Below are 13,541 nucleotides of genomic sequence, written 5' to 3' on the forward strand. Positions count from 1 at the left end.
TTATCGCTGTTATATCATGATATAATGGGAACATTCTACAGCCTTGGCCAAAAGTATTGGCAGTGACAATTTGTTTTGCAAAGTTTGCTGCTTTAGTATTTGTAGATTATAGATTATTGTCAAAAACACAATTTATGCAAGGAGTCAATATTTACTGTCTTCAAACTTGTTCTTCATAACCTCTGCAGTTCGCTCTGGCATGCTGGATATCAGCTTCAGGACAAATCCTGACTGATGGCGATCCATTCTTGCCTTAGTGCTTGGGGTTGATCACAATTTGTGGACTTCTGCTTGTCCACTCGCCTTTTGAGGATTGACCACATGTTCTCAATCGGATTAAGATCCGGGGAGTTGCCTGGCCACAGATCCAAAATTTCAATGTAATGATCTACAAGCCACTTCATTATCATTCTTGCCTTGTGACATGGTGCTCCATCATGCTGGAAAATACACCTATCATCACCAAATTGCTCCTGGGTTGTTGGGAGTAGTTGCTTTTGCAGAACATTTTGATACCATTCTTTATTCAAGGCAGTGTTTTTGGGCAGAATTGTGAGAGAACCCACTCCCTTGTATGAAAGGCAACCCCACACATGGATGTTCTCAGGATGCTTCACTGTTGGCACAACGCAGGACTCGTTCACCTTTTCTTCTCCGGACTATCGATTTTCCAGATGTCCCAAACAGTCGGAAAGCGGCTTCATCAGAGAAAATAACTTTGCACCAGTCTTATGTCTGTCGTTTATGTTTTTCTTGGAGAGAAGTGGCTTCTTTGCTGCCCTTCTTGACACAAGGGCATTGTCCAAAAGTCTTCGCCTCACTGTGCGTGCAGATGCACTCACACCAACCTGCTGCCAATATTGAGCAAGCTCTGCACTGGTGGTGACACGATTCCATAGCTGACTCCCCAGGAGGAGACTGTCCTGGCACCTGCTGAACACTCTGGGACGTCCTGAAACCTTCACTGCAGTTGAACCTCTCTCCTTGAAGTTCTTGATGATCCGGTAAACGGTTCTTTCAGGTGCAATATTCTTTGCAGCAATTTCCTTGCATGTGAGGCCATTTTGATGCAAAGCGATGATGGCTGCACAGCTTTCTTTAGAGGTAACCATCGCGACAAGAACACAATGATTGAAGCACTTCTTCCCTCTTTTTATAGCAAACCGTCTGCTTTTAAATTCCAATCAGAATGATAGTGATTTCACCTGACTAGTACTCGTTCACACTTTCCCAGGTGCTGCTGATATGATTAGTGAAGTTATGTTAGCTGGTCATTTTGTGCCAGGGCCAAAAAACAGTGAAATTTATGTTTTTGTGATAGTCAATTTTTTTGGCCAATGAAGCTTTTTGCAATAATTTCAAATGCATCTGATCACTCTGCACAATAATCTAGAAACAATGTGAATCAACATCACAACAACTGAAGCAGAAACACAACATTTATATCACTGCCAATACTTTGGCCACAGCTGTATAGATCAGTGATCCCACTACATTTATATGCATATCTTTCCATTCAGTGGATAAAAAATGTATATTCTCTTCGTTCACTTAAATGTAATTAGTTTGAACTTCTCCCTGGACACATTTAATGATGTAGAAACAATGCCGTAATAATTGCATTTAAATATTTAATTTTCAACATAACACCAGGCAATTTCTAAAAGAAATGTAGGCTACAGTAGCGCTGTAGAGTGGTAGTTCTTAATGGCCGGCACTAGAGGGCAGTATAAGCTATAACTCGGTGTGACCCACTTAGTTTAACGATATTTAAAGATATTCTAGGTTGATGTGTGGCGAGAGGACATTGATAGCGCTATTCTTCCAAACGATATTTTTGGACGCATATTTGCATATCTGATCTATTTACCAGAACAGCCTCATGACCAGCAGATCACGACTTGAGAAAATGCTTAAGTTCTGTTGACATCAAAGCATCTGACTATAGGCAGCCACATTCGAATTATTACATTATGATTTAACACTCGAGTTGAAAGTTTTCATAATAAAGGAATATTTTTGTTTCAGTACAAGTGAAGCTCAGTATACTGCATTCGTGTCATAGTGTTGATTACCACAAAAAAAAAAATTCTTCTCATTCCTCCTTTTCTTAAAACAAACAAAACAGCAAATAGCCAGATTACAGTGAGGCACAATACAAGTAAATGAGGCCAATTTTTGGAGAGTTAAATAGCAGGAATATGAAGCTTATACTTTTATAAAGGTACATTCTTATGTTAAAACGTGTGTATTATTTGGACTGAAAAGTTGTGTAAAATGCTATTTTTTACTGTTGTTTTAAGGTTTAGAGTTATGTTGTCATGGCAGCAAAGTTGTGCAGTTTGATAACTTTACACAGAAAAGGTTAATAAGTGATTTTATCACACGTTAGCACACACATTGTTTACGCTTTGAGGCTATACCTTTGAAACAGTTTCAAAGAGTTTTTAATGTATACAGACTGGCCCCATTCACTTCCATTATAAGTGCCTCACTGTAACCTACAGTAGATTTGTGCTTTTTTTTTTTTTTTTAGGAAAATTTGTCAAAATACTCATTATGCCACAAATGCTGATGATTGAGCTTAACTTGTATTGAATACAGAATATTCCTTTAAATGAAACACAAATCACAAACACAGTGTTCATATTGGTAAATGTTTATAATTAAGGAGAAATGATGCTGACATAAATGTTCTGTCATGAAATAAAAAAGTAAAAGAAACAGTGCAATCTAAAACATTAATAAAATAGTGTGTCCATTATTAAAAAGTTACAATAAAATAACAGTTTAAATAATTAAACACCCCTTTCCATTCCCCCTCAAAGTGTAAAGTAAAGAGTGAGTTTGAGACATGTCACCAATTACAAAAAACATGCTCACCTCAAAATGTCCAAATTTGCTGATACTTTTGTCTGGTTTTTGAAGTGTGTACACTTGATATTATATATCTGCAGTTCTGGGCCTTTAGTGTGTGTGTGGTGTGGGTGTTTGTGTGGTTTGGTGTGTAAGTGAGGACCACCTCTCTCTATCTTGACTTGGAGTGCAATCAGAGTGGCTGAATGCTTGACTGGATATCTGACAAATATGTTATCTCATCCCACCTCAGTTCTTCGCCAATATTTGCTTCAATTAGGGTCAGTTTACCGAGATACACTGCAGCTGTGTGGGTGTGTATGACGCTTGTGAGAAACAGCCTTAATTTCATAATGATCTCATGTCACTTATGACCATTTTTATTTTATAATATCTACTTTTAACTACAGTGAATATTTCTTAGTGTTGGTCCTATGTTTGTTTTTGAAAGTCAATTCCTAGAGGTACTTAACAATTGATATACTGCTTAGAGCGGACAAAAATGCATTAGTTGTGAACAACACCCTATTTGCCAGGATGAAAGATATGGTTAATTTAACTCACATTGACCTTTAGTGGTCATGGGTCATGTTGTCACCCTACATGGGGTAAGTCGTCACAATGTAATATAATTTTAATCATAGGAGTGGGGATGTGGTTGTCTCTTCATTGGACCAGGAGGACTGTCAGAAGTTTTGGGGTACAAGGAAAATCTATAGAGCGGACAATCTTTTTGACTTTAAACTGTACCCTTGTAATTTCCATGTGTGACAATAAGCCCCAGCCTCCCCTATAAAGGATGTTTATATATTATATTGAGCATAATTCCTTGAACAAATTCAGTTTACATGATTTGCCAGGATGAAAGATATGGTTAATTTAACTCACATTTGCCTAAACAACAGAAATATCTACTTAGAAATATCAGATAAGAATTGCTATATCAGCACATATGCATTAAAGTAAATCAACGACTTGATATAGATTAGCTGTTATTGTGATGCAAAATGTGTCCTGCATAGTCTATTCACTCTGTCCTTAGGGGACACACAGGTCTGGGAATTAGTCAGAGTATTAGGATCGCAAGCTTAGAGGTCATTGCATGACTGTGAGAATGTGTGAGGATAACTAGATAACCTCATTGTATACTGTGCCTATCCGTTGCCTCTGCTATCATGCTGGTGTTAGGTATTTGTTAGAATTGGAAAGAAGGTGATGAGGTCTTGTCGAGGTCATAATCAATAGTATCAATCAACAAGTGACACGGTGCCCTAGTATTGATCACTACAAAGATGTTGAAAGAACTATAATGGCATGGAATTTCCCTGTGCAGTCAAGTGTCAATAAATCCTAGTGGCTGACCGGATCTTTCCATCTTAAAGATTTTTGAATTTAAAGATTTTAGAATAGCAGGGAATGTTGTTCTGGACCCACATGTCTTTAGTGTATGGGGCTGGGGCCCACTGTATCTCTGTGAATTCAAACAATGGCCCTGACATTTACAATATCATACACAAAAATAATGTGAAATAATGTGAATGAAAATATGGCATTTGCATTCAGTTATCTGTTGCATAAATTAAAGCTGATGTGTGTAAATTCTTTCAGACTGATCGCACTGTGAATTTGGCAGTCTGTGCATACCGAAATTTGAACCACTTCCCCCAGTGGCCGAAGATGGAATTGTTGTTGAGGTGAAATGTCCACAGAGTGGTGCCAAATGAGAGTTATATTTTTTGTTGTAAATGATGTAACATAGTCAAAAGGAATGCATATTTTATTAACCATACTCCCTAACCCAAACATCAACCCTAAGCCTAAATGTCAGAGGGGTAAAATTTTATTTTACAGTGTAAATATAACCTTTGAATGGTAATCAACATTGTTTATGTGAATGCATTTACTTCCTGGTTTCCATGGGACCAGAATTTGTGTTTATAGATTGCTCATGCAACACATCAGTAGTGCCACAGGGTCCAGGAAAAGTGAACAGTGAATTGTGAATTGATGCAGAAATGTCTGATGGGGGATGGCACTTGTTAGCAATTCGACAGAATGGGGTTGATTTTAAGGTACACAAAAATTCAGAAGCAGCATGTCAATTTCTCATGTAGTCATGCTAAATTTTGATCTCGCATTCCAGCTTAATAGGTGTTAGTTATAGAGGTAAGCCATCTTTAACACTATCAAAACATTACTCTTTTTGGAGTGGAGTGGACTTTTTGGAGTGGCCTGTCCAAGTCGACACAGCAACATTGGCTCAACCAATTATACCAGTCTGGTGCGGGACTATCTGTTTGTACAACCATTGAAAATGTGGGAGTTTTTTGGAATAGTTTTGAAAACCATAATTATTTTTGCAATTCCGTTTGGTGACCAAGTGTCACAGAAATTACACACTTCAGCATGTATGTAATTTTGTTCAATTCCTTTTATGCTGAAAAGGTTCTTGAATGCACACAACCATGTTTGTATGTGCATTTTGAGTGTCCTGGTACACGTTGTCTGAAGTGCTGCATGGCTCTGACTCATAAATTGAATAAAACAAAGTAAACAGACACAAGAGGGGTAGATAGCAAAAAGGGATGGAGCTGAGTGGGCAGAAGCAAGTCATGCAACATAAGGTCCTTAATCATACCTGTTTGACACTGAGATTTAGGCAATCAAGTTGTGCGGCTGCTGTATCGACCTCCCTTGTTACACATTAACTTTCCTCTCTCAGCCAGGGAGACAAGCAAACATGGAAGAAAAAGATAGTACAACTAGACATCATGTTGTCTTCTACCACAGTCTCTTTATAAAACCTCACAGAGGTTGTGAAATTAGAAATCACATGTGAGACTGAAGGTGTCCTATCAGCACCAACGACACACTGTTAGGCTGTGAGCTAGTGTTTGTCTTTTTTGCTTGTTGGTGCTTATCAAGACAGATCATGGCCATGCAGATACAGAGACAGCTTTATTGATCAGTCCCAAACATAGGGTGGGTTGGAACACAGCAAGACCGGATGATGTGAAGGAAGAGGCATGGTGATTATAAGCAGGAATGTTCGCTGCTGTGTCACAATTAGCTTGTTAGAGGGTCCAATTGAAGCTCCTACTGATTTTTGTCTTATTTAGAACCACTGCTCCATCGGTAAGGCTCAAGTACCCCTTCATCAACACCACACCAGAAATATGTACCTCTAATATAATATAATATAATATGACAACATAATATAATATAATTAAGGCTGTCGATTTAACGCATTAATTCAGGACCATAATAAGGTAGATTCCTGAGAAATGCAAGCTTGTAGTACCACCTGTTTACTCCAGAGGGCAGTAAGTGAAATTTACTTATCAGCTGTATGAGCAACGTGCAGTTTAAACAGTGAAGAAAACAACACTTAAGTAGGCAGAACAACATAAACAAGCGTTACATTCTTGCATTCAAAACACTCGAAGGAGCGCAAATGCGAACTAAGGGATCTCAAGATGTGCTTAAAGATGGAGTATTAAACTATATTTAACTTGACACAGTGAAATAAACATTTTATATTTATGACGCAACACACCCGAGACATCTGACGTAGGTGTAAATTGATGGGCCCTTAAACAAGCCCTCATAATAAATCTCCAACTGATTGACAAATTCACTTGTGAAATGGATTACTGTGAACTGAATGCCAATGATTGACTTATGATCAATAATATGGTAGTAAACAATACATTGTATTCTAAAGCCTCTTTTTAAATGGTCTTATCAATGATGAACTCTTCTGCTACAGGAATGGAATGCATTTTAATTATCTGAATATATATACTTTTTTATATTTAAAGATAACTATGTATTGTTATATAGACTATATGAGGGGCTTTCTCAGCAAATATTTTTATATGTGATTAAATGCAATTAATTGCGATTAATTAATCGGGACACCATGTAATTAATTCTATAACATTTTTTTATTGATTGACAGCCCTAAATATAATATAATATAATATAATATAATATAATATAATATAATATAATATAATATAATATAATATAATACAATATTTTACTGGATAGTAGAATAAAAAATTAACCAGGTCTTGGGGCAAAAATGCCACATAAAGTGACAAAAATGCCCCATATATTTCAATATGAATTTGAAATATTTTGTAATATTTTATTCTTGGCTTGTCTAGTTATGGGTGAAATTGTGATTCACTTGAAGTATTTAACATAGCCTAAAGGTCAACATGCTGTGTTTTGCCCTCAAAAAGGAAAAATGGCCTTTTAATGAAAAATGTTGATGTCTAACTACTGGATACCATTTAGCATTTTTGTTCATATATTATTAATGATAATGAAAGACAATTTTAATAAAGGGAAAGAACTGTATTTAAAAAAACAGACTCACTAGCACACAAATGAATAAAACTTTCACACATTTAATAAATGTTATAAACTGGAAAATTAATATAAGATTAATCATCATTTGTTTTTTTAACAATTCATTTTTCAGTTTTATAGGACAGAACATTAAATAACATTAAAAACCAATGTTAGATTTTGGTTGTTTACCCATAAATTATTTAAATGTGAGGTCTGGAATTTAGCCTTATGAATAATGATAGAATGAAGTTCTGTATCAGGTCATTCCAATACACTTTTTAGCAATGGAAAGAAAAAAAATATTTAGCCTTAGGGCAAAGGGCAGCATGCAGGAAATTAGAAATAGTTTATCGTATGCAACGCTGATTTTGAAATAGATCAGGATCACCTTGGGGCACGTAGCATTGAATGAGAGCAATGGACCATGGCTGTAGTTACATATCAGCAATCTGTACTCGGAGGCTGATAAACCATAATTTGGGCTGAAACTTCCACGTGTGTAAATGATGGATGGAGCCAGGCAGTCTTTTAACACTCTCAGACAGACACATTCATTCACAAGCTTGAATGGAGCCACCAGTGACAGATTAATATCCACATAAATCTCTGTCAGACAAACCCAAAGACCTTCAGTCCCGATCACAAGTCTGTGAAGGTGAACCTCTGTGCTTATCAGGTGTCAGACCATGTGTGAATATAAATACAAAATAAACAGTAGAGGTGATGCATTGTGTTTATTAAAACAAAAAGACATGGCAAATAAAAACATTGCATTTCTTTTTATATTGAAGTTATATATATATTATTTTTATTTTTTTTAAAGTGTACATTATTGACAACTATACATTGCAAAAGAGTAAATAAGACCAAAAACAGACATACAACTAGGGGATAAATAAAAATAAGTTATCAATATAATTTAATACATTTATATTGTTTAATTGATATTCAATACTAAAGACTCTTTCAGTACATCCAATAGCCTAAAAGAGGTAGAATTTAGGTTGACAATTGACAGTATTTTGGTTTGTGGATACATTAATTTACATGCAGAATATAGGCTAAGTTTATCACATACTCCATCCTCCTGTTCTCATTTATAGGAACATATATGCCTCAAACATTTCAAGGATACATTATAAATAGCCTAATCCTCCTTGGGTCAATTAAGTAGGAACTTTCTTTGAACTGTTAAGATGATTGATGGATGCATGAAAGTCCTAATGATGTAACGTCGTTCGTCAATCATGTGACGTGTACAGGTAGGTCTATTCAAATGAGGGGTAAGCCAAGTCTACCTGTGATAAAACGATTACCATTATTAATATGGTAAAACAATTTGTGCTCCATCTTTTGACACTTTTTTTTTAATAAATTATATTAAGCAGCCTGACAGGTCGCATGTTCATTTTGCGACTTAATTATCTCGTTTCTTTCGATAAACACTAAGTAAGCAGGTGTCAATGGACTGGAGATGGTACGTGCCACTCACAATAAAAAGTAGTCAAACGAAGGCTGCTGCTGTTGTAGGCCGAAGATAGACCTGCCACCGTATGACTATCCAAAATGGGTGAACAAATCAACCCAAATAAACACTTCATCTGTTCTTTTGTCAACTGTAAAGCGACGTTTTCCAAGTTGTGGAAGTTGGAAGCACATTATTGCAAACACTCGGGACTGGTGAGTGATAACTTAATGAATGGCATATTTCTTCCTCCAAACGTCTTGCTCGGTGAGAAAGCACTCAGTTAAGATTTGCTCTGTATTTATGGTTTATCAGAAGCCCTTTGCTTGTGGAAGCTGCGACAAGAGCTTTTGCACCCGTTACCAGTTCACCCGACACCAGCTGAGCCACAGTGGGGAGAAACCTTACCTGTGAGTACCCAACACTGCCTCTGTCTAAAATGTTGAGCTGCTTACTAACACCGCATTTATGGAGCATGATATGAAGCTAAACAAGTTTTTAAACACCGTTGCATAGCATGGCGCCTTGCACGTGCTGCTTCTGATCACCTGTTTTATATACATTCAAGGTGCTCAGTCAGTGGATGTGCAGAGGCATTCTCCACGTATGGCAGCTTGAGGAACCACACTGCTCAAGCTCACCACAACAAAGAAAGGAATTATGTCGTGAGTCCCTTTTTAAATGATGGTTTAAAGTTCTGCATTTAATGTTCTTTTAGAAATGAAAATCCGTGCTTGCAAGTAGCTATATAAGTAACAACAAGTACTTTCCTCCGTGGAAACGTTTGTCGGAATAGTCACTACAGTACTTCTAAAGAAAGTTCACAAAACACTATATCAGAGCCTACATTATCTCCGTGTATATGGTTGATTTAAATTAGAACACCTAAAAATGTCATGTATTTTTTTTTTATCCCAACAATTTCCCAGACTGCTTCCAATCCAGAAAGGTTTTCATTAGCTTCCAGGTTATCACTCCACAAGCTTTTCAAATAACTCTTTCATTCAGTTTTTTTCACTGTTTTTTGGCCAAACATAGGATAAGGGCCTTTCCCACTGGTGAAACTAAAGCCCATTTTAGGTACTTTTCCCCGGAAATAGTAAGGAACTATAGTTCCTCTAAGCTGTTTTGGGGACATTTTTTAGCTCTTACTCTGGGGTAGATTTGGGCATATAGGGACTGTAGAAGGTGCTGCAGCCTGTGATTGGATAAAACCCCTGCATTGAGAAAGGAAAGGAGCTCAATAGTAAACAACTAGCTGTTAGCCGCTACTGAGGATTGCACACATTTTTCAGTTCCCTTAACCGAAATAACATATAAATAACATATAAAAGTATAGTGAGTGTCTGTCTGTCTCGCTTCACCGGGAGACACTTGAGTTTATCACATCAGAACTTTAGGTAATTTACCTTTATGCACTAAACTGTCAAATCTAGTTTATGAGGGAAGTATTGCGTGCCTTTTACTGTGTGGTTAACTTGCATCCCTTTTTGGGGGGGGTCAATGAGTATTTCAATACAGCAATTTGAGTCATAAAAGATTGTTGATAAATGGGTGTATAGCTGCATGGAGCACTGCAGGTGTAGCTCATAAGCCCAGTTTAAACCGTAACCTGAAGACACCGGCTGTGTCCGAATGCTGGTATATGCCATATAAGTATGGATGGAGGTAGGATGAAATTAGGTGCTTTTTAAACCGTTCAGAGTTCCATTCATCCAAAAACACTCTTTAAAACCAATAACTGATTAGGCAGCTGCATGCGTCTTCTGAAGTTAATATAAAACCGCCCTAAACAAACAAAAGTGTTGCTCCGATTCCGGCATCCTCTGGTGTTTATTTTGTCGTTGCTATTGAAACGCGCATGCAAATGATGTCAGAATAAAAATGGTCAATGCTAGATGGATCACTACAGTGCAATGGGAGAACAGTCTCCTGTGTCCCGTTCCTCTTGAGTTCTCATTTGGAAAAGTACCAGGACTGTAAGTGGGAAAGGGCCTCTATAGGACCTTGGATCTTGAAAATTATCTTGTCTTTTTGTCCTGTTTCTAAAGCCAAAAATGCAACTCCATTATATTTATATCGATATATTTATTCCTACTTTTTGCTTATCTGAAAGCTAGAATTATTTATGGTTTGTGAAAGGCACTGAAAAGATATTTTAGAAAATTTAGAAATTAATTCAATCAAATGGAATTATGCAGAAGTTTACAATTAAATTAGGGCTGTCAATCAGTTACATTTAATTACATGGGGTGTCGATTAATTAATCATTTAATCCCATATAAAAATATTTGCTGAGAAAGCCCCTCATAACTCTATATAGTCTATATAACTATAATATTTAAAAGAGAACATGTAAATGTCTCTTTCTCTCAATTAAAATGAATTACATTCCTGTAGCAGAAGAGTTAATCATTGATAATACAATAAGTGGCTTTAGAATACAATGTATTGTTTACTACCATATTATTGATCATAAGTCAGTCATTGGCTTACAGTTCACAGCAATCCACGAATTTGTCAATCAGTTGGATATTTATTATGAGGGCTGGTTTAAGGGCCCGTCAATTTACACCTATGTCAGACGTCTCTGGTGTTGCGTCATAAATATAAAATGTTTGTCACTGTCAAGTTAAATATAGTTTAATACTCCATCTTGAGATCCCTTAGTTCGCATTTGCGCTCAGTGTTTTGAATGCAAGAACGTAACGCATGTTTGTGGTGTTCTGCCTACTGAAGTGTTTTTTTTCACTGTATAAACTGCACGTTGCTCATACAGCTGAAGTTTCACTTACTGCCCTCTGGAGTAAACGGGTGGTACTACAAGCTTGCATTTCTCAGGAATTATGCTATTTATTTGTTAGTTTTAACGCATCCCTTTTTGTAAAATTAATCGCACTGAATTAATGCATTAAACCGACAGCCCTAAATTAAACGTAATAAAACTTGGAAAACAAAAAAAGTCACATTTTTACGTTTCAGCTTTAAAATTCTATCTTATGTGCTCCTTTTACAGTTGTGGGTTTTTTTTTTTTTTTTTTTTATACATTTATTACCTGAGTGTTGTGACCATGTTTCCTAGTGCAAACATCAAGACTGTGGAAAGGAGTTCCATAAGAAAAAACTACTGATGATTCACTCATGTGAGCACACAAATGAATTGCCTTTTCAGTAAGTGTTAGTTGCTAATGTACATTTAGGTTCTGAATTATAACCAGTTACTCATAAATACCTATTCTGGCAGATGTGACTTTGAAGGATGTGGCATGAAATTTGCTTCTCCTACAGTTCTAAAACGACATGGGAAGGTACATGAAGGTAACGCACTCCTCGAGCCCAAAAAAAAACATATCTGACTTTCAGACAAGGTGTTTTTTTATTTTTTTTATTTTCCTATTTATTTTTGCTTTCTAAAACTTAAGGTTACCCATGTGCTGAGGAGTACTGTCCCTTCAAAGGGAGAACTTGGTCAGATTATCAGAACCACAAAAAGGCTGAGCACAGAGGTACATTACTATATAATTTCGATGTTCTGTTTTGAATAGTCTTTTGTTTCCCAATACGGAGTCCTTTTGTTTTGCAGAAACGCTGCCATGTGATCAATGTAAGAAGATCTTCCACCAGGCCTGGTTTCTGCAGAAGCACAAACAATTTGTTCACTCTGGGGAACGGCGCCGGTTTAAATGTACTAGAGAGGGTTGTCCGGAGAGCTACACCACACACTTTAACCTCCAGAACCACATTCTAGTCTCCCATGAGGGAAAGCGTGCCTTCACCTGCTCTTTTGCAGGCTGTGGTAAAGCCTTTGCGATGGAGGTCAGTTTTCCAATAAATTAGTAAGGGTATCCTGCTGAAAAAAAAAAAAATTAAACCAGCAAAAGGTGGTTTCTGCTGGTCTGATTTGATGGTTTTAAAGGGCGTTTAGGTAAATGACAGCTGGGAGGCCAGTTAGCCTCGCTGAACACCAACTAGGCCAGGCTGGAAGAACCACTAAACCAGCTTCATAATTAATGTTGACTTTAGAAGCTTTTTAGTTTAAAATGTTGCTAACACGAAGTTAACCTTCTTTCTCTAAAGGAAAGCTTGAAGCGGCATGCTGTGGTCCATAAGCCTCAAAAGACAAAGCTGCAGGTAAATTGATACATGTGCACAAAGGTCTTATGTGTGTAGATGTTGCTCAGAGTCTGATCTTCTTACAGAAGCCAAAAACCACTCCGCGCAAGAAGACTTCATCCAAGACAAAACCTCCGGATGCAGCAAAACTGTCACAGCTTCTACAAAATGTCTCCTTGAACAAGGCTACTTCACAGAAACCAGAGACTTAGGCTGCTTTTTTTTTTTTTTCCCTTTTGGAAAAAGCCCCCTTTTTTGTACCACATTTTTCCTCTGTTGAATTCTGTTTCTAGATCGTTTTCAGTTTGTCACTTTATGAAATAAATGATCACTGCTGCAACTTGTTTTGTTGAATTAAGTAAATTGTGGTGGAAAAGGATCTTGCCTGTTTGTTAAAGGATGGTTCACTGAAAAATGAAATCTCATTTACTCATGACATCCCAGATGTGTATGACTTCCCCCTCATCTGGAGTACACAGATTAATATTTTTAGAATATCACAATTCTGTAGGTCTTGACAATGCAAGTGGATGGTGGCCAAATCTTTGTAGCTCCAAAATGCACAAAGGCAGCATAAAAGTAATCCACACTACTCCAGTGGTTAAATCTGTATCGTCTGATGCGATATGATTTGTGTGGGTGAGAAAATAAATATTTAGTATATTTTAACTATAAATCACCACCTTTGACCAGCCCCAACCAGTAGGTGATCATATGCACACAATTATTTTTTTTTTTGAAGAAT

General features: G+C 36.9%; 1 protein-coding gene across 1 annotated transcript; it reads left to right on the forward strand.

Moving 5' to 3' along the window:
- Window positions 1-8,784: 8,784 nt before the first annotated feature.
- On the forward strand, window positions 8,785-13,008 carry LOC127635013 (transcription factor IIIA-like). The gene is made up of 9 exons (XM_052114817.1): window positions 8,785-8,898; window positions 8,999-9,093; window positions 9,252-9,348; window positions 11,766-11,854; window positions 11,928-12,001; window positions 12,106-12,189; window positions 12,267-12,499; window positions 12,761-12,814; window positions 12,883-13,008. Exons 1-9 carry the CDS (start codon window positions 8,785-8,787, stop codon window positions 13,006-13,008), a joined length of 966 nt encoding a protein of 321 aa, XP_051970777.1.
- The last annotated feature ends 533 nt before the right edge of the window (window positions 13,009-13,541 follow it).

The sequence above is a fragment of the Xyrauchen texanus genome, chromosome 42 (assembly GCF_025860055.1).
Source record: "Xyrauchen texanus isolate HMW12.3.18 chromosome 42, RBS_HiC_50CHRs, whole genome shotgun sequence".
In the NCBI taxonomy this organism is placed as follows: domain Eukaryota; kingdom Metazoa; phylum Chordata; class Actinopteri; order Cypriniformes; family Catostomidae; genus Xyrauchen; species Xyrauchen texanus.

Bases quoted from the DNA above. Each gene is read 5' to 3' on its own strand.
- LOC127635013 (XM_052114817.1), top strand. From the start codon at position 8,785: ATGGGTGAACAAATCAACCCAAATAAACACTTCATCTGTTCTTTTGTC. The intron at 9,349-11,765 runs GTGAGTCCCTTT...CATGTTTCCTAG, and splicing joins ACAAAGAAAGGAATTATGTC to TGCAAACATCAAGACTGTGG. The intron at 12,815-12,882 runs GTAAATTGATAC...ATCTTCTTACAG, and splicing joins CTCAAAAGACAAAGCTGCAG to AAGCCAAAAACCACTCCGCG.